This window comes from Hyalella azteca, unplaced genomic scaffold (genome assembly GCF_000764305.2).
Source record: "Hyalella azteca isolate HAZT.00-mixed unplaced genomic scaffold, Hazt_2.0.2 contig3643, whole genome shotgun sequence".
Classification (NCBI taxonomy): Eukaryota; Metazoa; Arthropoda; class Malacostraca; order Amphipoda; family Hyalellidae; genus Hyalella; species Hyalella azteca.
Genome location: NW_025933885.1, coordinates 91,901 through 117,273, shown reverse-complemented (window position 1 = coordinate 117,273; position 25,373 = coordinate 91,901). Strand labels below are relative to the sequence as shown.

The 25,373-nt window shown below is 38.0% G+C and overlaps 1 protein-coding gene across 1 annotated transcript in view; it reads right to left on the bottom strand.

The window, feature by feature from the left end:
- LOC108669569 overlaps positions 1-22,303 on the bottom strand; it is a 73,187-nt gene extending 50,884 nt beyond the window's left edge. The window contains exon 1 of the mRNA XM_018156944.2: positions 21,919-22,303. Coding sequence (XP_018012433.1) covers positions 21,919-21,958 — 40 coding nt within the window. The 5' untranslated portion in view covers positions 21,959-22,303. The remainder of the gene's footprint in view (positions 1-21,918) is intronic.
- Between the last annotated feature and the right edge of the window lie 3,070 nt (positions 22,304-25,373).

Here is a 25,373-nt window from a genome sequence, read left to right as displayed (position 1 = left end):
AAGAAGCCTTCATAGAAATATTTAACAGCGGTAAAAAAGTCTATTCTTGGAGGTGTAACATGAACTTGAGGGTTGCCACTTGAGTTAATCTCTTCTCGGCGCCAAGTGATGGCGGATCACGTATGAGAAACAAGGACTGCACAACGTTCTTCAATTCAAAGAATAATACATGTGCACTTTACATATAGGCGAGGATTTGATAGGTTATTTTCACTTCATTTGATTCTATTAAAATGCCCGAATATTGCCACTCAAAGTACAGAGCGAATTAGCTGGTGCTCTAGGCTTGTCCAAATTTAAATGAAGAGTGAAGCCTGACTCTACAAATGCTACAGGGCAAAATTAAGCATGCACTTGAGTAGGTACTGCTCTAAAAATCGAGCATCTAAAGCCTCGTTGCATTGTGCTGCCTGAAAAGTTAGGTATACATGCGTATTTGCATGCATGACTTGCAGAATGACAATATTTTTTAAGGTAAATGGGCATGAGCGATGACTAAGGAATTCAGACAAATGGTCTGCACGAATTCATGTATACTGTGGAAGAGTTTGTTCACCTATAAAGCATATAACTCTTAGAATAAATATATTCATTATAAAGTTAGACTTGTTGTGTCAGGACCTAAAATAACGACGATAAATACAAAATTTAAGCAATACACAACATTTACAATCATACAAACAGGCAAACAGCAAACCCTGTGGAGGGCGCAATTCACTTGAACATAGTAAGAGCAATAAAAAGGAGACAAGTAATATTTGATTTATGCTTTACTTACCTATTTATTTTTTTTTCATAAAAGCAGAGGAGCAAACAACAATTCGTAGTTTAGCTGGAAAAAGCAGCAACTAATATATAGCAGGTAAGTGTCGGAACCAGCAGCGACGAAACAGAGGAACTATGATTGCAATGGCAAGTTGCTGAGTGAAAATTGTCAAGTATAATCAAGACTACGAGCACCGATAATAACATAGTCGGTAAATAATAAACATGAACTATTATTCAAGACAGGCAAGTTAGCATTCGTCCAATAAGAGCACCAAGACAGTAGGCTGGCTACCATAGAAGTACAACTGTGGGAGGGAGTACATACAAGTAGGATAACTATCGAGATAGTCGGGTGGTAAGGCAATACAAGTCGTATCACAATCAAGATACTCGGGTGGTATAAGGTAACAACAGTAGTACTATCGGAATCAAGATAGTCGGGTGGTAAGGCTATACAAGTAGTATCACAATCAAGATAGTCGGATGGTAAGGCAATACAAGTAGTATCACAATCAAGATAGTCGGGTTGTAAGGCAATACAAGTAGTATCACAATCAAGATAGTCGGATGGTAAGGCAATACAAGTAGTATCACAATCAAGATAGTCGGATGGTAAGGCAACACAAGTAGTATCACAATCAAGATAGTCGGGTGGTAAGGCAATACAAGTAGTATCACAATCAAGATAGTCGAGTGTTGAGGCAACACAAGTAGTATCACAATCAAGATAGTCGGTTGGTAACAAGAACAGAAGCTGCCCGCGCGTCACACAAAGGCACACCCCATAAGTGCATTGGCGCCAGTGGGCTCCAATACTTGAGCGCAAGCCTGGCTATAAGGAAGGCCCCTCACAACTGCCCTATAGAAACAACCGAGCTAAACCATCGGGGTCAAAGAATGGCGCCAGAAACTCATCGTCTCAGGGAAAATCAGCCGCTAACTTTGAGAACACGTGAAGCTTCAGATGACCAAAAACACTCAAATTTGAAAGCAAAAAGTTTTACAAAGGTGGAAAATAACCAGTGAAATTTTTGCAAGTTTCCGTTTTCGGGATTTCTACGTGAGCGGCATAAATTTCTGTAGAACAGTATTCATAAAAATAAAATTTCGCCATATGATGACCACTTGCGGCAAGGCTTCGTCACAGTCAAACCTCAGAACAGCGGTAACAATGTAATTGATGTCGTCAACATAAATTATTCCTTATAGCAGTGGTATGTAAATGCACTAACTGAGTTTGATCTCGGTTTTATTTGTCATTCGATCATTCTACGATGGTCACATATATCATTGCTACTCATTTTAAGCGGGTTCTATAATGAATAGAAATGCACTATTTGAGTTTGATCTTCGTTTTATTTGTCATTCCATCATTCTACGATGGTCACATGTATCATTGCCACTCATTTTAAGCGGATTCATGAATCATACTTGAAGCATGGCATCACCAAGCTCGCGGAGTTCGTTCATCCCCATGGGAGTTGACGCTCAGATCTAGCAGACAGCCGCGAGTGTATACCCCTCCGCTAACCCCTACAACCTCATGACTCATGCGGCGTTTCTCGAGCTCACGCCTCGAGTAAAACAGAACGACACACAAAAAAAAAGAACATGTACGAAGAGCGCCACGACCCCGACACAAAACGGGCTCTGCTGCTCAGACTCATACGCGTGACCAGCTGGAGAAGAATATTCCACACAGGGCGAGCTGACTGGTCAGGTTACAACGGCTGCAGTTGCCTCCTCAAATTTAATTTTAGTTCATTTCTTCCAAGGGAATTCATCTTAATTTATCAAGGAACTTCATTTAAATTTGCCAAGGAAATTCATCTGATTTTCGACTTCAACCTGTGTTATGGAATGTAAATGCATGTTAGCCGTAATCAATCCTTTGGCTCAATGATTTTCGTAATCGATTCTTGTTGCGGACAAAGGTCCTTCCCTTTGACGATATTCAAATGATTTGGATACACAATAGAACAACCAAAATGCAGCCATGCTCATTCTGATCTGAAACGCGTAGAGTTTATGTATTATGTATGAATAATTAACGTTATTGCCACAAATTAATTCAATTTACTTTCGATTGAATTTTCGCGTTGAAAACATCCAAGGATAGAGCATAAAGAAGGAGCACGTGAAACGCGGTTTCAGCCATAAGCAAAGGTTCGCAGATGAAGGTTTGCATGCACAAGACGGACGCAAGACGTAAATGGTTAGCTAATGGTAAGCAGCTGTGGCAGCAAACAGTTCCGTCAGACGCTTGTTCGTTCCGCAAGCCAAACAAGAAGTGTACACCGTCACATATGACAAACAACTGCGGGGAACTGTACACACGCCGACTGTATACAGTCATATCATGAATAGAAATGACATGGCGCATGTGCCAGCATATGCCTCAGGTATTTCATATCCAAATATCACCCATCAGTGACAGTCACACTGCCATTGTGGCGACTACACACCGGTCACGGCTTAGTATTGGCAGAGGTCACCCGTATTTGTTTAGCCAAATGCAAATCTTCCTGCATTGGTCTGTAAGAAAAACATCTGAGGTATCAATTCAGATAGTCCCGAAGTTTCAAGTATTAATGATGGACTAGATAGAAAATAAGCGAAAAAATTACTACGAATTACGGCAACAAATAGAGATATCTCACAAATTAGAATTAGTAGCATGAATAAAGTAATTTAAATTGATTTGTTCATCCTATCAATGCTGATATTCGAGTATAGTGTCGCATCAAGAGCTCAAATTAGATTTGTGTTCGTGAGAGTCGTATTTTGTGCCGTTTCATTTTGTGATCCGATCAGATGTAAATAATGTCCCTGATATTATGTAACATTTTTCAGAAATAAAAATGAACATGATATTTTTTGCAAGATGGTAAGCCTATCAGCGTATAGAGATATGAAAAGGATGCGAGCAAATTAAAAGGATTTAATTAAATCCAGATAAATTAATTTACTGGAGCCTTGAGAAATCATTCTGCTATCGCGGCATTTTCTAACGAACCCACAGTCGAACTCGAGAATTGCAACGCGCTGCAGAAACGCATCCTGGTACGCAATAAGACGGACTTTAGACCCTGACGAACCGATACGCATTTTCCTGTGTTGATATTTAAGAACTTAACAATTATGGAAGTACAGTCAGAGGACAGTTGTTTGCGAAAATAAATAGAAGAACAAGAACAATGAAAGAAGCGTGGAGAAAAATTTACTGGGATAGGCATGATAAATACAAAGTAAGTAGTACAACTCTTGAACGTGAAGGTAAATTCAGCCACGTATAACAAAACATTTTTCTGGCATATATTACATAATTTTTGAACAACGCTCGACTGGTACCATTGTCTCAAATAATACACGAAAAGAATTCATACAAGCAGTTGCTCAAATGGAGGAAAATCACATATGGCACGATGGTAATATTAAGCCGCTCTCGAGCCTGGCTCGTATATAAGGCCTTACGTCCGATAAAGTAGAACGCTCCTCGAAGTAGAAAGCCGGTGGTAGATTTACTCGCGTGGGAGGGTAGAAAGCTCGGGTAGATGACATCTTGCAAGACAGTGCCGTACGAGGCATCGGCACCGATGGAGGTAAAGAAAAACCGAGAGTGAAGATATTAGTTGCTGAGGAGATCGCGTATGTAACAAGTTTTTCGGAAGAAGGGAGAAAAAAGTCTCAGGATCGCCACATTTCGTTCTCATAGAAATATATCTCTTTTACATTGAAAATTAAAAAAGAGCTCTCAAACAGAGCAGCAAATCGGCGGACTAATTACGATATAATAACGATCGTTCAGAAGACTGCACCATAAGATTACGCCAAATCAGAGCGCACGTTCTTGTTTGCTGTTATATTTTACATAAGAACCAAAAACAATTCTATCATATGATTATGTTGAATCTAGTCAAGTTAGTTATAAGCTCATGAGAACTTTACCGTAACAACCTTCACCACATCAGGCACGAGTGTGCGAGTATGAAAAATTGAGGGCAGTGAAATGATTAAATTGAAAGGAACGTGTGAAATACCTCAGCTTGAACTCTTACTTTGGCGCTATTTGTGCGTTATTGCGACACATATAATCCGAGATTTACATCATTACGTATGTAAGCCATCCTGCTGAGCCAACCTGCGGAGCCATCATCAAGTATTTTACGACCTTGCCAACTCTATACATCAGTGTCAGGTGTGTGCTCCGAGTACTGAATAGCATTGCAAATAAATATCTCAATGATATTGATAATTTACGTATCTGATCAAGCAAGGTGTCCCTGTAGGCCCGATTAAAAGAAATTCGATTGCAAGTCCCGAAAAGAAGTAAAGAATACATAGAATACATAGATGAAAGTCATGGGTGGTTTTATTTGGATGCAAGGGATGTGCGTGTGGAGAAAATTTTGACAAAAATTGTTTCTCAGAGTTTAAACCTTTAACAAAGAAACAAGGCAAATATAACCGAAGATAGAAAACGCCCAGACCAAGAAGCACTCGTTCAGTGTTGGAAAAAACTGCAATTTTTTATTATCCAGCACAACAGGGCTACTCATGAAACGCCGGTATTAATCATCGAGTTAGACGTTCATCCAAAATAATACAAGTCTCAAGGGCGTCATCAATCAGTTGATATCATGTAGCCCATCCGGCATGACATATTGTGTTGTGCTATGGCGATCCCGCCCTCATTATTGCCAATCAGTGAACCAGGCATCATCGAAATCTATCATTTTTCTAATATTAGTAGCTTAGTCGAGGGAAAAAGTTGTGGTATTTATTGTCGAAGATTTTTCACTAAATGTTGCGCAATATCAACAATCTATGCCATGAATGAGAGTCTGCTAAAAATTAATTTATACTGAGCGACGGCCACGAACTAAAAAGAAGTATAACAAAAAACGCGGTTTAAAAGAACGCACCCAAATGAAACATCAGTTACATTGATGTTATTAACAACAATTCGATAAACCAATATTTACTTTCATGATTATAAGGCAGAAATTAGGCGAAGAAATTTCAGAATACGGCACAATTATTTCTGGTATTTATTGTGTAGTCCTACAGAATCCTTCGAGAGAACAAAGTTTATAAATAAATGCGAGTATAAAACATGCTTCCACGAAGATGTGCTGTAACATAAGCTCACGACAACATCAGAAATGCACTATACATGAAAGCCAGCAACCTTCTTCGAGTTGTGCACTGGGCAATGAGCTCGGAGGTTGTTCAATATTTGTGATCGAGGATCCTTTTGACGAGCCATCCACGTAAACTCGCTACTTGTGTCAAGACGAGAGCTCTTCACAAGTCCGTGCACGTCGACTCGACTCGTCAAGAGTTAACCACTCTCTTTATAAGGAGTGAATCGTCAGCCCGTCTTGATGCTTTAATTTGCACTGTGTGAGACGGTGAGAAGTTCTGAGCCTTCATGTCGCTCGCTATTGAATATATGCAAAAAAAAAACTCAACTATCAATGTAAATAAATAGAACATGATATAAAAGTACACTTTGAAGATCTGAAGTTTTAATTCTGAAAAAGGTATGTGTAATTAAATCACATGAATTTTTAGAAAAATTAACATGTTTGATGATCTCCAACCTAAAATTGGCCTTGATTTAATTTGCTCTAATTATGGTCTGGTAATTATACTATACAACACGATAAAGCTGTTATACAATAAATAAGATAATTAAATAACAATGTAATATTCTTAATAATGATTCATGTTTTCAGCAGCATAGAAGACCAAGGTAGTCAAGAAAATAAATGTAAATTCCAAATTTAACAAAAAAACATGCAAATTAGGATTCAAGTTATGATTTTGTTATGATTTTTTACGAGTAATAGAAATAAGAATGATTCTGATAGCTAAATTAAGATGAGGCTCCAAAAGTGGACAATAAGCAAATATAAAAAAGAAGGTTAATTTCCGAGTTTTTTTTTACTCAGCACATACTGAGCTCACACCGAATAGCATGACAATTGTTCCTACCACATTGGGAGCGAGGAAAAGCAAAGGAGGAGAACTTTAGTCGTCGGAGATCATGCAGCTCCACCCTCAATTACGGGCGCACCTCAGACAAAATGAACTCGCTGAACCCTCGCGAAACACTAACGCCATAAATGAATTTCGATGCAAAGAGTGGCCAACATTCTGTGATATTCTAATCGAATGAAATATTACACGTTGAAGTTAAATGCACAATGTTAACCAGTATAACTAGATTGTAACTTCAACTGAAGATCAGCGCCTCCTCTCAAGGAGCTAGCTAGTATTCGATGTTCTCGATCTTATTTACATGGTACTTCCAGCGTTAATAATAGCCCCGAACGCAGCTATTTTTAATCAAATACGAACGAATTTATTTTTAAAAATGTAGAGAGTGATAAACTTATGTCAAAGCATATTTATAGTTGAATAGAACAAAACCTACGCCTGAGGACCGAGCTCGAACACGAGACAACAGACGAAACGAAAGCGAATGACGTCACGACCAAGGACTGTCGGCCATCACTCGTCACGACGTCCAAGACATTTCCACGAAACAGGTGCACATTACTGCACTAGCATGCACTTGTAACTTGTAAGGAATAGGTGACATAAACTGTGGAACCGAGATCGTGAATATATCGAACGACAGAGTCACACTGAAACGTTCTTCAGGTCCATTTACATATACCATAATAAGGGAAGAAATAACAGCTTTCACATGAGAACTTTTTACTAATAATCCAAACACACATAGGGAAAAAAACGTGATTGGCTTCAAGCACAGCGAAATCCAGAGTGATTCAAACAGTACTGGTGCTGACAAACGTCAGAAACGGAGTTACTGGAAGGCGAGTGACCTACCAACTGCAGCAGCAGCCACAGATGGAAGTAAACACCGGAGGCGACCGGCGTAAAATTAAAACCTCAAAAGTCCCAATGACGATGGCCCCTTTAATTCGACTTCCAATAATTTCTCAGAATAGTTAGCTTCCATCTTGTCTGCAGCTACAGAAAGAAAAATTAATTATAAAGATAATTATTAAAGTCAAATATGGCATGGAATTAGGTTAGGAAAACGTAAGGAAAAAAAGCACGCAAGGAGCGTCAAGACCTTGGCAAGATCGTTGGCCCACTATTAGCGGGACTACAACTTGTAATCAACCTGCAGTGCTCTGCAGTTGCCACAGTTCGCCACATTGGGGCTGGAGGTGAGTCATGGCCGGACCCAGTTTATCTTAGTGAGCAGTTAACAGGCGTTGATGATGCCATTATGCAACAAATGATAAAGGCTTCAAGCTTCAAACAAACCCTAACGGTTGACGCACCCCTTTAATAATAGTAGTACGCTTGCGAGGCCCGTGATCGATAATCATTGTAATTTTAGATCCCAAATCCGTTAATAATAATAAAGCTAATTTGCGTAACTTAGGAGAAAACTATCCAAATCCACCAATTGCATAGAAAACAAAACCACCAGTTGATACCCGTTAAAATAGCCCAAAATCATTATCTTAAAATGTTTTTTTACGGCAAGCGATCGGTTTTCCAGGAAGGCATGCATACGTAAGCAAATGTAAGCAAACCGAGTTAGCACATGCCACATAGCGTTTAAAAGCGACCTCTCGAGAAACGAGTTCGAATTTGTGAATTCATTCAACGTAGAAGTCCTTCAAATCAATAGTTAGTTCTTTCATTCAGTACAGGAACTGAGCTAAAGCGCGTTCCTGGTAATTAAATAGACAGTGAAACAAAGTAGCTTGTAGAAAGTTGAAAATATCATCAATACTTTTAATTCAGCAAGCACACGCAAAAACCAACATTTTAATTTGATTTTTCGAAGATACTCCTACTCACCGGTCCGTGGTGTAAAGACTTGCATGTCGTGACCAATATGACCTGTAACACGGGTACGGTTGACGCCATGTAGCAGCAACGCGACTCGGAGTCTCGAGTGACAGTTACGCCCCCCATGAGTGACAAGCGGTACTGCGCTGTGACTTTTCACAGCCTGTGTTTCGTAAGCCGTCGGCGACCGTAAACACGCGTAAAGTGCATAAAAACCTTAACTCAGAACAGTTAATCAGGAATTTAAAAGCAAAGAAAACAGCCAGTATATTAACCATTTCTTAAAAATGAAAACGTTTCGGAGTCCAGCTCCATCGACAGTTCAAAGTTCAAAACCTATAAGAAAAGCAGAATCGATTAGAAAACTAAATTCACATCGAAGATAAAAACATAAATTGACAAAAATAAAAACAAATACACATAAGGAGACAGACCTATCTATTAACAATTTCAAGGGGATAGGAGCTGAAGGCTGCATTTAACCGAGGTTTCTGTTTCAAAATATACAGAGATTCTAAAATTCGTAGGTCAGTAACACCGGTCGTGTAAGCTAGAACTCTAAAATCACTATCGGACACCGGAACATTGCACTGCTCGGCATGGACGCGCACTGCTGAATGAGGAGGATGTGCAAGTAAAGTTCCCGTTCTAAAACTTCTGCCTTTATGCTCCGCCAGCCTAGTGTAAAAATTGCGAGACGTCATACCGACGTACGCTGATGCGCACTGCGCACAACTGTATCTATATACTAGGGACGAACGCATAAAAAGAGGGAGAGCATCTTTATAGTTGAAGAACGAACCGATTTTGAAGTTATTCCTTAGCCATGGTCTCAGATGCTTTACCGAAGTAGGGAAAAGAACAGTAAATCAGGTTCCTACTGTCACAATCGGGAACAACTTCATTATATTGCCTTGACATGAATTTCTTAATTTGAGTATAAATCCTGATTAACTTGCGATTTAAGCAATCTAGTAATTTTAGAACAGTTAATTTTCCAAGTTTGTTTGAAAGAAACAAGAAAAAACATCACTTGACTGTATATAAAATTACTAAAAAAAATGTGAAGAAATAATATTATTATCATGAAGAAATAATATTAATAATAATATCATTAAAAAAATACAAAATTATACAACTCAAAACAGTACATAACTTGTTTGAAAAAAAATTAATACGTTAAACTAGAGAGCACAAGGCTGCTCCTCGTGTGGCTTAGCCATGAGGACTAGCCATCATTTGACTGATGAAAGATGTACCAGATTGAATGCAGAATTTCAGTACCGAGAACAGTTATGCATGCTTCGAGATTGCGATCTCCAGCTAGAAAAAAAACACTACTGACACAAAATTCAGATATTATTTCCTCCTTCGCTTTTTTTGAGACATCGACCTCGCGTGCGAATGCGTTATAAAAATCAAGGAAATGTACTGGACGACTATAACAAACGCGTCACGCATAACTTAACCAACTGAACCTTTATACTGCAAATTGAAGGAAACTAACTGTAGGACTGTCAGCGTCTATATGCAGTCGAGCACCTTATATACTGCGTAATCTAACACACCCGTCTAGATTTTATCATGTCCGACAAGTTTCCTACAAAGCGAACATTACCGCCTCGTGATACTCATACTGCATGGTACTGTTTGCGCGCTCGACTGCAATGTAATGCGATGCACTTGGAGGCACTGGTGCATATATTTCAGCACTGCAGCTTGAAGATAACACCCCAAAAATGAAGTGCATAATGTGTTAAGAACATATAAAAAGTTAGTATTTCATTGGTTAATAAAGTTTAACTGTATAACTTTCAAAGTGTACAATCGGATTTTAGCTCGACCAAAATTTAGAATGCATACGGTATATCAAGATAAATGTCGAAGTTACAGTATATATATATATCATGTTAGGACACAGGAAAAAAGATTACACAAGAGAAAGCGCATACCTGAAAGTTTCATCTATTATTTTCTCGTAACGAAACCGCGAAAAAAATGGATGTAAGTCAATGACAGCCTCTAACCACAACAAAACTGGCTTTGACGAAAGACCTGCATGGTAGGAGTAAGTAAAACCGTCAATCATTGCATGTTATAACCAAATGAACCCAAATGAACTTATTTCTTGTCCTCAATTATAACAGTACATTCGTGGAATTAATCTAAAAATATGGAAAATAATAAATAATTGTATGCACAATCTGCAATATCTCGTCGAGAATGTTTGCTTTACAGGTAACGAAGAAACTCAACGCGAGTTGAGCAAGCCCTTAGCGATATCATTTTGAAATCCCTAAGCAAAATAATAAATTCTTCAATAAAATGCAAGCGTATTTATGCTTCGAACAAATAGGCCGTTACTAACGGAATTTTTGTCACAAAAAAGGTGCAAAGACGTTCCGTGATGGGGACCCGAAGAAACTTCGAGGACGAGAGCAGCCGCGGGATATAGAGACAAAGATGGCTTCGGCATCATGTTAGAAAGAAAAAATGGATGCGACAATCCAATTATGTGAGCGACTTTGAGACATCTGCGCGACTCGTCAACATATAAACTTGACATTATACCAACCCTAATGATCGCTAACTACGAGGAGCGGCGGGCTGCAGGATTTTTTGCGAAGAGACTTAGGCTTACAAATTTATAAAAAAAAATATTAAATATCACGAGATACAATTGCAAATACTGTGAATAAGGCACAACAACAGAGTTTCACTGATTCCGTGCGCAGAAGTCAAACATAATTGACTAAAACAATAGAACTTTTAAGGTAATTACATTTACTAATTCTAAGGCAAATGCAAATTTTAAATTAGAGCAAGATTATGATTTTCAAAGTTAGCGCTATTATTAGGAGCAAACAACCTTTCGTACAGATACCTTTGACTGCTGAGAATGGCAATGGCAGGTCAAATAATATGCGTTTAAAAATTACTTTTCAAGGACAACACTTCTGAACAATTCAGTGTCTTGGATGTTACACATATCCAATGAATTTCTAATTTTATTTTCAAATATTAGAAAAATTATTTTTCACAATTTTTTTAAGATATCAAAATTTTGTAAATTTTCAAAATTATTTATTCTGTCAATTGATTCATGCATTGTCTCTGACTTTATGCAATTGTGCAAAATTTCAGATCAATTGGACAGGTAAAATTGTGTCATATATGGATTATAAGATTTGTAGCAGACGAAATTATTTTTTACTTTTTTTAATAATGAAAATTTTTTTTTTTTCTAATTTATAAAATTATTTATTCTGTCAATTGATTCATGCATTGTCTCCAACTTTACGCAAGTGTGCAAAATTTCAGATCGATTGGACAGGTAGAAGTGTGTTAAATATCGATTATAAGATTTGTAGCAGACAGACAGACAGACAGACAGACAGACAGACAGACAGACAGACAGACAGACAAACAAACAAGAAGTGAAGTTAAAGAGAAGTGTTGTAAAAAGTGAGAACACTAATCGTGAATTTATATCGACGCTGTTCCGGGCCACTATGAATATAATACGGTATGTAAATAATAGGCGCAACTCTGAAAAAACGCATTCAAAGTAAATTTCGAAATTTATATAATTTAGTGCAAATACCATACCGATACTCATGACTAATTTGAAATTGAATTTAGTACAAATACCATACAGATACTCAGAAAAAAATTGAGTGAAACGATATGGCCAATGGCCATTTGCTCCATTGGGCGATTCCAAGCCAGTGTCACCGCTAGACGGAAATCGTCCAAAGATCAAAGAGGTGCACAAATCTCGCGTGCTAAGCTGATGCTATACCCAAAGCTGGAATAGACAGGAGACAATGCAAAAAAACGTAAACTCTGCAAGTCTATGGAATCAATTGAATCGAATTGACCCTAAGAGCCGGTGATTAGAAAAAATATTTGTAAACATTTCCTTAAACTCAAATGTATAAAATCAATCATCCGCATCTATTATCACAATGGAAAAATAGTGAATGTTCTAAGCATCAGTGGATCGAGCGATGCAACGCGTGTTATACGCGCCAACACGAAAAAGCTTGCACCACATGTAATGCAGGCGTTGACACACGCACAACATGCATTATACGAGCATGAATATCGGTATCCTACATACGGAACATTTACGTAACAGACGAGTGCAATAATGGTTCACTATGAGTCAATTTACACGTAACAGTCGACGGTAGGTTCAAAAAATAATAGATGAATCAACACAATGGAACCTAAAGAACCAGGGAAAATAGAATAAATGAAAATTAGGCATGAAGACTAACCAAACAGTAGGATTTTGAACTTGAGAGAATCTGTTGGGTGAAAAATTAAAATATAACGACAGACTCACTTCGCACTTGGTCATTAACAATTTTAATGCCGAATTAGAAACTAAAAACACATCTAGACACACGATAAAGCTGCATCAAATACTGTGATTCAAATTTATAAAATACGATTATCAATGGTTTTTTAATTGTTCATAATAACACAGTAGAGGGAACGGCTCGAAAACGTTTGGGATCGATATAATTTAGCCGCGCAATAGGCTCCATATAAAAACACGCTAATGGGAGTGTCCATAACGCAACAGAATATAAAGCTGGGAATAGATATACCACTATTTCTGCTCCAAATGAGTGCATCTCTCGGTAGTTGAGTGATAACAAAGGCAGAAAATACGTGCAGCAAGCGCAGCATACATCCTGGACTCAAATAATATAATAAATAATCAAAGTTCATAACCTTTCCTTGCCGGGATATTAAACAACAGTGTGAAGAACATGCAGAGGATTCCTCCTAGAATTGTTTAGAACCTTTGCTTGCCAGTATATTGAGCAAAATTTAGAGGTTAAAAAAAATATCGAGCCTAGCTCATGAGCCACGCAGCTGCTCAAGCATAGCCAGCCTCCATGTTGCCACAAGCCCCCCGTGATGGTATCGAATTGCGGCAGCCGAGCTAGCCGAGAAATGTTTAAATTTTATTCGTGAACAAAAAGACCAATAAATGGCGTAAATTTAATATATGGACTATCATTTATTCATTAAAAATCATAATTCAGATTCGAATAATACAATGCTTGATAATTATAACAGCCTACCGTTGTCACGCTAATGAATTCAAGGAGCGACTAATTCAGGTAAACGATATTACACTGAATTCATAAAAAGCAAAAGGTCGTAAATTATAACGACAAAATATATTGAAGACATAAATGCAAGCATGTAAAAGTCAAGCTGTGCAATTAACTAGCAACAATGTGTACAGGGAGGAAATAGAAAACAACTGGTCTCATTGTCACCAAAAATCTCAATTTTAGCTTGAATAACCAAGCACATGATTGTACTGATTGCAGGCAATTATATACAAGGTGCCACTAGCGCTAGGCTCCTTCCAGAAAATGCACGTTGCAGCCCCAAACGTCTTCGCCAAGAACAAGAATTATAAACAGCATCCGGTCGCTCAAGGTCTACAACACCTTCTTCAGCAGCGCGAAAAGTACAGTATTTACAGGATCCATTATGTAGCAGTTCAATCAGCGACTAAAAAGGAACCAACTGCGTAAGAATTGAAGTCAAAATGTTCAATTCCATTCGTTAATAATAGTTTACCTGATTAATACATTGACTTGGTTTGTACGCATACACACATTGATTTCGTTCAGTTTAAAAATTTTCAAACACGGCGCAACATACCAGTATTTTTCGGTATCAAAATATACATGATGTTGAAATTTGAAATTGTTTGAAAGCCCTACACACAAAAAAACGAAGCGTCTGAATCATTGTATTCAGTTTATCAAACATTGTATTCATACCCCTGAAAATGTTTCGAAATGAAGCCTTCAAGTCACGACACATTAAGATGTAGATCTTACTGAAAGAACAACGTATAAATTGCACTAGTTTTTTCACTTGTCTGCCTGTCCGCCTTGATCATCTTGTAGTTCATCGCGCTGAAATACAGCGAGTCTTGCATTCGTACACCAAACAACATGAATTATGATAAACTCGTGACATGCTAGAGGCAAGCATGAGTTGTGTGGTGTAAACTCACTAAACTGGGATACGAGCGTGAGCACATCTGTTCTACAACTACTGTAAACTATTGCACAGCTCGATATACTGTAGTTCGCTGAGACCGAGAAATCTCTAAGATTAAAGATCGATAACCGTGGTTTTCGACTTGAAAAACGCTTACTTCAGAGTATAGCCTGTGACTACATCAAATTTACTATTTGAAATTATCCTTGCATTGTCAGAGTTCAAACAGTACAATATGCTGCCAAATTTCTATAAAAATAAAAAAATTATAATTTACACGAATAGCATTTAGCAGTCAAACAGAAATTAAAGTATATTTTATTCATCTGAGGTACTACAGTACCTTGAATGACAGAAACGAAACAAGTCACTCTTCAATAATAAAGAAAATGAAGTTGTCAGTAAAATACTAACTTGACGACTTACCGGCGGCACCAGGTTTCGTTGCACCACGGGCACGTGGCTACCGTCAAACAAACACGCTTCAAACGCTCAGCGTAAACATGCCCCGGGCACCAAGCAAGAACCCGGACGCCTTCACCAGAGACAGCGACATAAAATCACGTTGAATATTACAGCCACTGAAGAAATAAACTCGTTGAATGAAACTCATTGAATAACTGTTGCCGGTATTCTATAATTAGGAGAACCACGTGCTTCAATCTCTGAGCGTCAAGGTGGCCCGGGCACCAAAGAAGACCCCGGACGCCTCTGCCAGAGACAGAGGCCTAAAATCACGTTGAAATTACCCCCATTGCAGAACTAATCCATGATAACTCATAAACTAACTATGCTTGCGTTCTATTATTGGGACGATGGTAACGTGAGACGAAATTGCAGAACAGTCCAGCATCAATGTGTTCAGTTTTAATTTATGAATTAGTCCTAATATTTTCTTATTAATTCAGATCTTTATTTGCTGTCAACGCACGGTAATGAAAATGCAAATTTTTAGCTAAACCATTAGCGCACGAACTCGTTAACAATAATTTATTTATATGAAAAAATGTGGGGCAATTTCATCACATTAATGAGAAACACGCCAGACTGAAGTGTGCTTAACAAACTTCTGTACATACCAGAGATGAAACGGGGCATTGATGTGTATTGCTCCAGTCGACATTCAGCTTCCTTTTTCGGTCGTTTCATGACAACCAAGTTAAACGTTCCTCTTAAAATGTACTGTTCTCGGGCCTGGAACAAAGGATCGGAAGTGCGATGGACAAAGAGACTTCAATAAGTATAAAAGAAAGGGACAGAAACGCGCGCAGGTACTGCATGTCTGGGCATGAAAGGTATTACCAGGTAACGGGAGTCGGGTAATCCACAGCCCAGCAGCTTCCGAGCTACGGTAGACGTTAGGTCCTCGACATACCTGGTCTTCTGGCCACAATGTAGTCAGACATTGAGACAAATGTGTATGAATTTGTTCTAGATTTCTAAATGTATGAATGTTCTTCTAGATGACCATAAACATATATAAGTGATACGCAACCCAAGCCGTCTTCTGACCACGCTCGAGTGAGGCAAATATACACTTGATCAAGATTTTTATCGTATCAAGATCAAAAATTCATAAACAATTCTCTACCCACGACTTCTGACCACGCTCGAGTGAGACATGTGTACATTTGATCAAGATTTTGATCACATCAAGTTCAACAATACTTCTGACCACGCTTAAGTTGGAGAATTATACATCAATAATACGCACAAATTTAATCCGGATTGATATTTGAAGTTGCATCCTCAAGTTTCACGCCATGGACATTATGTATGCGGCAGCATCCTCCGCTTTGAGAAATTTTGCGAGTGAAGACAATGTCGAATAGGTGTAATAATGTATTCCAAATGAATACCAGCGACCGTGCTTGTAACAGAGACACAAGGGTCCTCTAAGCCTAATTTGCGAGTAGGTCAATAATGAGTGCTTCGACTCTCGCAAGATCACGATCAACATTGCGATCATAAGCCATTGTCACACGAGACCAAAATACGAACCGTTATCAACTTCGGACAAATAAAAATGCCGTTATGTTACATAAGAGTACAGTGAACTGCAGTAAATGTTCAGTAAGATTCACCATTAAAGTCATAATGAACTTACCCGCAGCGATATTATTATTTTTTCTTCATATACAGTGAGACGGAGCACATATATCAAGACCTAGAGTCAAAGACTACTTAAATAAAAAAGCTCAAATCTTTCATTTAAGGACTTTAGAAAGGGTGTGAGCCTGTAACAAGATCCTCGGCCAACTGGCACGAGCCAACAAAAACACAACCACCCTCAACAACCGTCCCCGTAAATCAATATTATATCAATGGAGAAGGCACCGCGTTTACCGCGTACTGTAATCGATACAGGGAGACGCCCCCCATCAACGAAACTTTAAGAACATTATGCAATTATCATTAGGTTATCACACACTCTAGTGAATTTGTTATGGAAATTCAATTGAATTGAAGTCCATGCAAATCAAAATATTTTTGAACCGGGGGCGTCTTCAAGATTCTTCCTAGACCACACATACAATCATCATACATACAGGCTTACGTCACGAAGTTGCGATTAAGTGGTCTTTAATGTAAAACGAAGGAGCCATTGTACAGTAATAAATTTCGACGCAATAAAAATGATTCAATAGTTTATACCAGAGGCACAATTCCTTAGCTTAAATTTACAATAGGATATTTCTGCGTATATGAATTATCACCCTGAAGAGAGATATGAAATAAAAACAGTATATTAAATTCAACACAAAATTTCATCTCAAACTGCTACGTGCAAAGGTCATAATAATTTTCAAAGGACGGCACTTTCAAGTCAACAAGAAATCGAATATATATGAAAACATGTAAACATATATGTTTGACAGACGGCAATCGCGAGAGAAGTCCATGAAGAGCAGCTGTAATCTGAAGCTAAGCCACTGAAAATTACACGTATATCTGTTCCTGATCGGATCAGACCATTCACTCTCGGCAATAAAATCCCGCTGCCAACTGTCGCGAACGGGGGAAACTCGATAAGAGATAAACGCATTAAGAAATAGACGTAATTTCACACAATCAATTAATTATTGTTCGCAAAGCATATACGCAATTCTAAAAATTATACCGTCTGATACATTTTACGCGTTATATAAAAAATGAAAGCGTAAGACCGGAACTTCAATCGCGCTTGATCGTTAGTGTTCTGCTTTATAAAGTAGAGTAAGTATACAGTATTCTGCTTGATAAATAATAAACTTTCCTAATGCAAGACAAATTTTATTCGTCCAAGTACACTCACAACATTTGCTGCATCAGTACCAAGACATTTCGCCTTGAACAGAGCCTGCAGGAACTTTTAAAGCACCCAAGACTACTGTTATATAAGGTTACTGTAGAGATATGGCACAATAATTAGCCATTAGTGATGGACACAAATTATAGGCAAAGGAATGCTCAACTTATACGGGGACTACCTAGTTATCTCTAGAAATTTGTTGTGAGAGACGCTCTAGACAATCAGGAGCCACGTCCTTCACTCCCGTATTAGGCCTAACAAATCCTGACCATAATAGATTTGGACACAAGTAATGCTGCTCGCTGTAAAACCCTATGGTCCCATTTTAATAACTACGAATTTACTGTGCATATTAAGAGTTGATAATTAAAAATTTAAATTTAATTATCAACTTCAACTATCAATGAATTTTTAAAAAAATTCATTTTACAAATTAGACTCAAGCAAAAACCTAAAAATTGGAACTCCAGTGAAAATCAGCAGATGTAATTTATGTATTGTACAAGAAAAATCAGAGCGTCAAAATCTCTAAACTGTCAACTACACCATAGCACAGACAAATGATAACTCGGATATGATATTTGCTTGGGGACAATAGATCATTTTTTTCAAAAAAGTTACAATGATATATTAGCGTTAGTTCGAAGAGAAGACAATGGAGCGACCTTGAATCAGTAGGGAGTCAATTAATAATTACCGCAACTGCTATAAAACTAAAGCCTAAACATTGTAATTCTCAACACCAGTTGAATTTTAAAACGTTAATTGACAACTATATATATGGGGAAAATTGCACACGTTAATAAAAATTTCCGAAACGAACGTATTTTCGACATTTTTTGAATGTAGATGTAGACTCGGAGCAATGAGGGACATCTATACTAATAAAAACCAATACGACTTTTAACTTTACTTATCACGAGTCGCGAAAGCAGCTAACAGACGAAAGGCATGCGATGCGATCTGTCGAGTGCAGTGCTGCGAAGAAAACAAGACTGGCAAGTTTAGGGCAGGAATAATGCGTTGAACAGCCACTGTCACCGTCGGCCGGCGGTGATAGATGGGCCACATGAGGGGAGCTTGTCCAATGACTGATGCACCGATGGACTGAATACGCCACATCACGAAAAGCTTTCCCTGAATACTGAATAGTGAATGCACATGAAATAAGCATGCGAATAATAGGGGAATTCCCCGAGCGTCATCTGTGACTCGTAAGCAGGACATCGAAATATTAATAAGAGACGCATTTGATATTAAGAACCGTTGATCACTATTATTAACGGTCCTAAATTTTCACACAGTGAAGATTTAGGACCGTTAGTGTTCTGTAGTGGCCGTTCAGGACCGTTCAGTGTTCTGTAGTGGCTAAAATTCATGGAACCATCGAAAAAGTGGAACCAACCTCATCATCTTTCGAAGATGCAATGAATGAATGCACGTCACGTACGTATAGAGGTAATACAGCGTTTGTTAACAAATAATAAGTACACAAAGTGTAAACACGATGAAAAGACAAAATAATTTAATTTTGATCTAGCACCACAACTGCAGAGAAACAACTTCCTTTTTGGTACAAACTGCTAGCAGAAACGATCGCGTTTTATATCGAAAAAAAAACTTGACTATTCGAGTTGTTTATTTGCCGTTAATCTATCATTGAAGACCTGATTAACACGAGGCCTATCCTAGCAATGCAAAAATTATCCAGCTAAAAAACTAACAAATTCCCGTTTATGCACGACCCGGAGCACAATTGGTCCTAAGAATAAGAAGAGAAGCATAATTTGTGGCGAGCAATGCAGACACACAAGGCGGGATCATAAGAAAAGAATTAGCCAGAGGGCAGAGCTGTGAAGCTACTACACACATGCAGTGCAGGACACATCGATCTTTTGAAGGGGGACTGCACTATAATATCGACCGTCCCAGGCACGAGAGCTGCTCCCTCATTGTAACAGTGCTGCACTTGCTCCTTATGGTCATTATTATAATGAAATATACGGACAAAATCTCTTATTTCGAGGCGCTCGGAAAAAAACAGCAAGTATTTTTCTACGATAACTAGCAGATTCGTTTGCTTCAATCAAGCCGCTCAAAAAAAAAAATCAGTTTGTATTTTGATACGATAGCTAAGACAAGAAAAAGATACTTGTTGAAACAGACGGAACAGGAATGAGCGGTACATTAGGTCATTGGATAAAAAAGCGGGATCAAACAGACTGTTTCTATAATATACGAATAGCTTGCATTTTCTATTCTTATGATAATCATAAGGAAATAGTGTACATTAACAATCCAAAATAAAATAGAAAAATTACTACAAGGGGACACAATGCAATAAGGCCTGAAAAATAAGGAGTTTAACAACTACTTTCACATTTCCAGCCAGTGCTCTCCGTCACCTACCATCGTGGAAAAATCCACTAAGTCTTCCACTCAATAAATAATTGAAATAAAAATGTTAAGATTTCTCTGCAAATTGCATATTTGCATGTAACGGCGGAGTGAGCAGCAATTACATAGCACAGCGCTCCAAAAGACGATTGTCACCAACGATAAAAATGGTCTCAGTAATGATGGGAGGCGCGGCTAACAAACAATTAGAGAGCCAACCAAGGGATGATGACACGGCGCGAGCAAGCCAGCTTGTATCGCGTCCTGCTTACGAGCGAGCGCTCGGCTACCTAACCTCCACGAACAAGACTGGTGGCCCGTTAAAAAAGGCATTTAATGAAGAACCAGACATTTCTCGCGTTATATCACAAATTAAATTTGTATCATCACAAATTAAATTTGTGATAATATAGCGATTATAATTGAATTTGATAATAGATAATATGGCGATTTAGAACTAAATTCGAGTTCTAAATCGACTAGAGAACCCACGAAGTCCAAAAAATGATTTGAGTCAGATCCAGAATGTTTCGAACGCCAGAGCTCTCGCTAATTGCAAGCAGGACTTTCCTATCACGTCTAAAACAATAGTTACAATAACAAAATTGGATAATAATAACATCGCGACTCATTCCTTCCTATAATACAGCCACATGCACTTCAATTACCACTATAGAGTCTTCTCTCTCTGACGCCTCGAACGGAAGGTTGCTTGCAAGAGAAAGTCAATGCAATTTGGAGGGAGAAAAAAAAAAGTTTAAACCCGGACTAAACTGAAATGCAGCCATCAGCAGCGGCTTGGCTTATTTCTGATTGCTAATATCTATAATTCTCAATGAATTATAGATATTAGCAATCAATTCTAAATGAATGCATTTGAGGGCTTATAGGATCATGGAGATTAAGTGTGGTTGTTGACTAACCTATCGATGAAACTGAAAATAAATTGAACGCGATCAATGTAGACAAAGCCTCATCGAAAACGCCCGCTCAGGTTAATTTTTTAATCAAACCCAAATTTCAAATGCATTTCATATAATAGGATATACAGAAATTTTAAGTTCATTAGCTCCAAATTTAATTGAGATAACTTCTTGTTTTTTCGCTCTTGAATACCATGCTATGAAAAGCATTCAAATGAAACCAGCCTGCACCAATTGACGTTCACAATCGGGGAACTGCTAATAAGGTTCTCAATAAACCAAGATAAGAATAATTACCCAAATAGCACAGCTTATCGGCTGATTCCGGCAATGCATTTGTAAATCTTGGGCGTAAAACCGCACCGGAAACTAAAGAAACGACAATGAAATGCATGTATGGCAGTCGCATGCAATTTCACTTGATCACAGAAAATAGTTTCAGGATAAAAGTTAATTAATCAATTATAGTTCGTACTGTTTATAGCAATAGTGCTCACAGTGACAGGAATGGAGCAACTCAACTTTAATAGCGTACAAGTCAAAGTTGATTATCATTCATAATGAAAGATATGAGTGAATCAATCCAGAAAATACAACTTATCAATCCAGAAAATACAATCCAGAATGTACAACTTATCACATGCGTACCTTCAGACTGCAGCTCGCAATCCTCTTCGCTCTGCTCCATGGCGGCGGCAGCTGTTTGGCAATCTAGAAGACAGCAAGTCGACTAATATCATATAATTTCTGACAACAAACTCATTTTTGATTGCTAAATGGAGTCCTTCATGGAGTATATATTTCTACTGTAAACATCCACCATAACGAAATATGACGAATGACAACACATAACTTGATGCAGAGACCTGTTAAAGTCTCAGTGTATCGGCTTGGCACGCCAGTGTTTTCCAATGTCTAAAGAACAGCCACACGTTAATCATTTATTAGAAGAGAGAATTAGACGTTAATTTTTAATGGATCATAAGAAATAGCAACCTTCTGAATAGACCCCTAAGCCTCACATGCTTTACATCTGGAACAAAAATATATATTTACATTAATTTCTATTGCATTTTTTTATTATTAAGCATAAGTCGGCATAAAATGGGGGTGTGCTCTAGCATAACTCTGGTCGCCTAAAACACAATGCTTTCAAGTTTCGTCAACGAGACATAAATTCAATAAAATGTACCTACTTCGTCTCTATTTGTGGGTACAGAGCCCTAAGAATTCGCCCGGACTGTTGTGATGGGTGTGCGCCTTTCGGGTTTCGGCCATGGGTCGATTTCGAAATTTGAAATAAATATTTTTCAGCAATATAAATCTGACAATGGAATAGCGCGAGCATATGGTATTAATTAAAAAAATCATATACAGCAAACAAAAAAAAAAGACACGAACCGTAAAACCAGGTAGCCGTCAGCTGCCTCTATAGGAATTTAATTATTCATTCATTGAACATCAACGTGCTTTTCGTTCAAGCCTGGCTACGTCCTACTCCTACCGTCCGGTGGCAAAGCAGAGAGTTTTTTAGACTCTCCCACAAGTTCAATTTTGATTACTATAAGTAGACCAGTAAACTTGAGTAAAGTATCATGGATACCAGCATTATCATACATAAGAAATTGGTTTAAATATTGAGTAATTGAGGAAATTAAAAATGCACTGATTCTAAAAAATCTCTGGTTTGCCACGTAGGAGTCCTACGTGGCTAGTCGCTAGGCTACTAGGCTAGAATTTATATGAGCTTGAGTTCCGATACACGCTGTAAAAAAAAAAACATTAGAACATAGGACCAACTAAGACCGACATTAGCCAACCATAAAAAAATTATATTTTATCCGAAATTGGTATTATTGCAGATTAACTACATCCAAAAAAAAAGGTGTTTTTTTTTTAATTATATGTTTTTTGGGGTGTAGATTACGAATCTGAAATCCATTTTTGGCGGTCGGCATCGGAAAACCGATTTTTTTCGCGCCCAAAAATCGCGCTAAAAATGCCTAAAATCTGCGAAATCGAAGACGAAAATGTTACCCGTTGCAGTGCAACGGGTAACATTTTCGTCTTCTTAGTCATTCCCAGATCGATTTAGTTCAAAAATGTTTTCCGATTTTTCGCCGATTTCGCAGATTTTATGCATTTTTAGCGCGATTTTTGGGTCGGAAAAAAATCGGTTTTCCGATGCCGACCGCCAAAAATGGATTTCAGATTCGTAATCTACACCCCAAAAAACATATAATTCAAAAAAAAAACACCCTTTTTTTGGATGTAGTTAATCTGCAATAATACCCCGAAATTATCCAAAATTCCAAAGACTGTATGGCGAATAGTTTTTAACACTGAATAATGCAACTGAGAATGAGCTTCAACATGTTTTTTTAGTGATAAGTAATTGACCACGATTAGAAACCGCTAAATGGAAAAGTCAAACTGATAATCATTTATTGATATCTGCTAATCTCATCACATATATTTCCTACTTCACTAGGATGTAGAACATCATCTAGTTCTGGGTGGCTGTATAATGTGTATATCGTACAGCTTCTTCCTTCAAGCACGACTAGGCCAACACTTGAAACTGTAGAACGCAAGTCAATCGCCTTTGGTTGAACTACCTTCCATTTTCCCTGCTCCATATAAAACAAAAAACGTATTATATCGTCAAACAAAATGTGTCAAACCTAGGGTAATTTCCAATAAGAATAATGCCATAGATTTTATTCCGTAGAGAATTGTGAACATCAAGCAGAAAAACAAGTTCATTGTCGAACATTTGGACTAAGCCGGAAGAACGCATCGACACACCACACCCCAGCACTGCTCAGAGACAACTAATGGAGTATGTGTTGTCAACACACACGGCACACGCGGTCAGGCAGCAAGCACTGTAGAAGACCGGCGATTTCAGAATCAAAATCGATACCTCCATGATTATGGAAACACAAAACTTTCTTAGAAATACAGTGATATAACTAAATTTACCGCTTTATATGAAAGCTTTGTTCATTATACTAAACAATTAACTCTGGTCGGAATCTGGCACAAGCAGATACTTTCGTTTTTTCGTTTCTCTTCTGTACAGAAAGAAGAAAAGAAAAACAGACAACCCCTTCAATAAATGCTGATGGCAAAATGCCGGAAATTACATGTGATGAAACTGTAATAAGGAATCAGAGAATATTTCTAGTAGAGGACTACCTTTTGATGAATGGAGATATAGGCTTTCGCTAAGGTCTAAAAAGTTACAAATGTTTATGTGTTCATCTGATATCTAAAATGTTTATTTGTCAACGTTGACACGGCCGGGTTCATTTCTATTACAATAAATTTATCACTAATTGTCCATTGGATTAACAAACCCACAATAACCTAATTAACCAGGAGAGTAACTCACACTATTGTGCAATCGTCATGCCGCAATTCGACAGAAAATCAATTAAAAGTTTGTATGCATGCTTTCGGTTTTGCCAAACCGACTATGAATTTGCATGATCAAACTACGCACGCTAAGCACAAACCTTGGACGGCAAAGCTAAGGTTGAATACTAATTGCAAGTAAGATTCTGATGTGCTTGCTGAGCATCTTGTCAATGCTGGTCATTTTACTGAGTTGTTGGCTTAGGCTGAAGTGCTTGTCGAATCTCCCCGGAATTATTGCTTTCCTTTAATCGAGAAAATGTTACTCAATCTTATGAATAACATGTGATTTTATAAGTGATGGCTGTGTTCACAATGCTTGTAAACCTAATTTAAGACTTTTTAATTATTTTCGCTGTAATAGCCCGATCTTTAGCATGAACATAAAATATTACGAAACGTTATTATGGCACTATAAAAGTACATATCTAAAATATTTCGTTTCGTTCTCTCGAAAAAAAAAAGGATTATTACAACAAAGACCGGCGGAGGGCAACGAACCCAAAAATGATTACTTCAAGCCAAAAGTACACCATGGCTTCGTCTCCAAATGGCACACAAAGTATGAGCTTATCTCATGTGTTTACACAGGAGCTCACACAGACGCCTAGAATGCCCGCCCTGCTGTACACTTCTCTACCTTGAGTGATGCAGCTACCAGCGGTCACGTCTACCTCTTATCT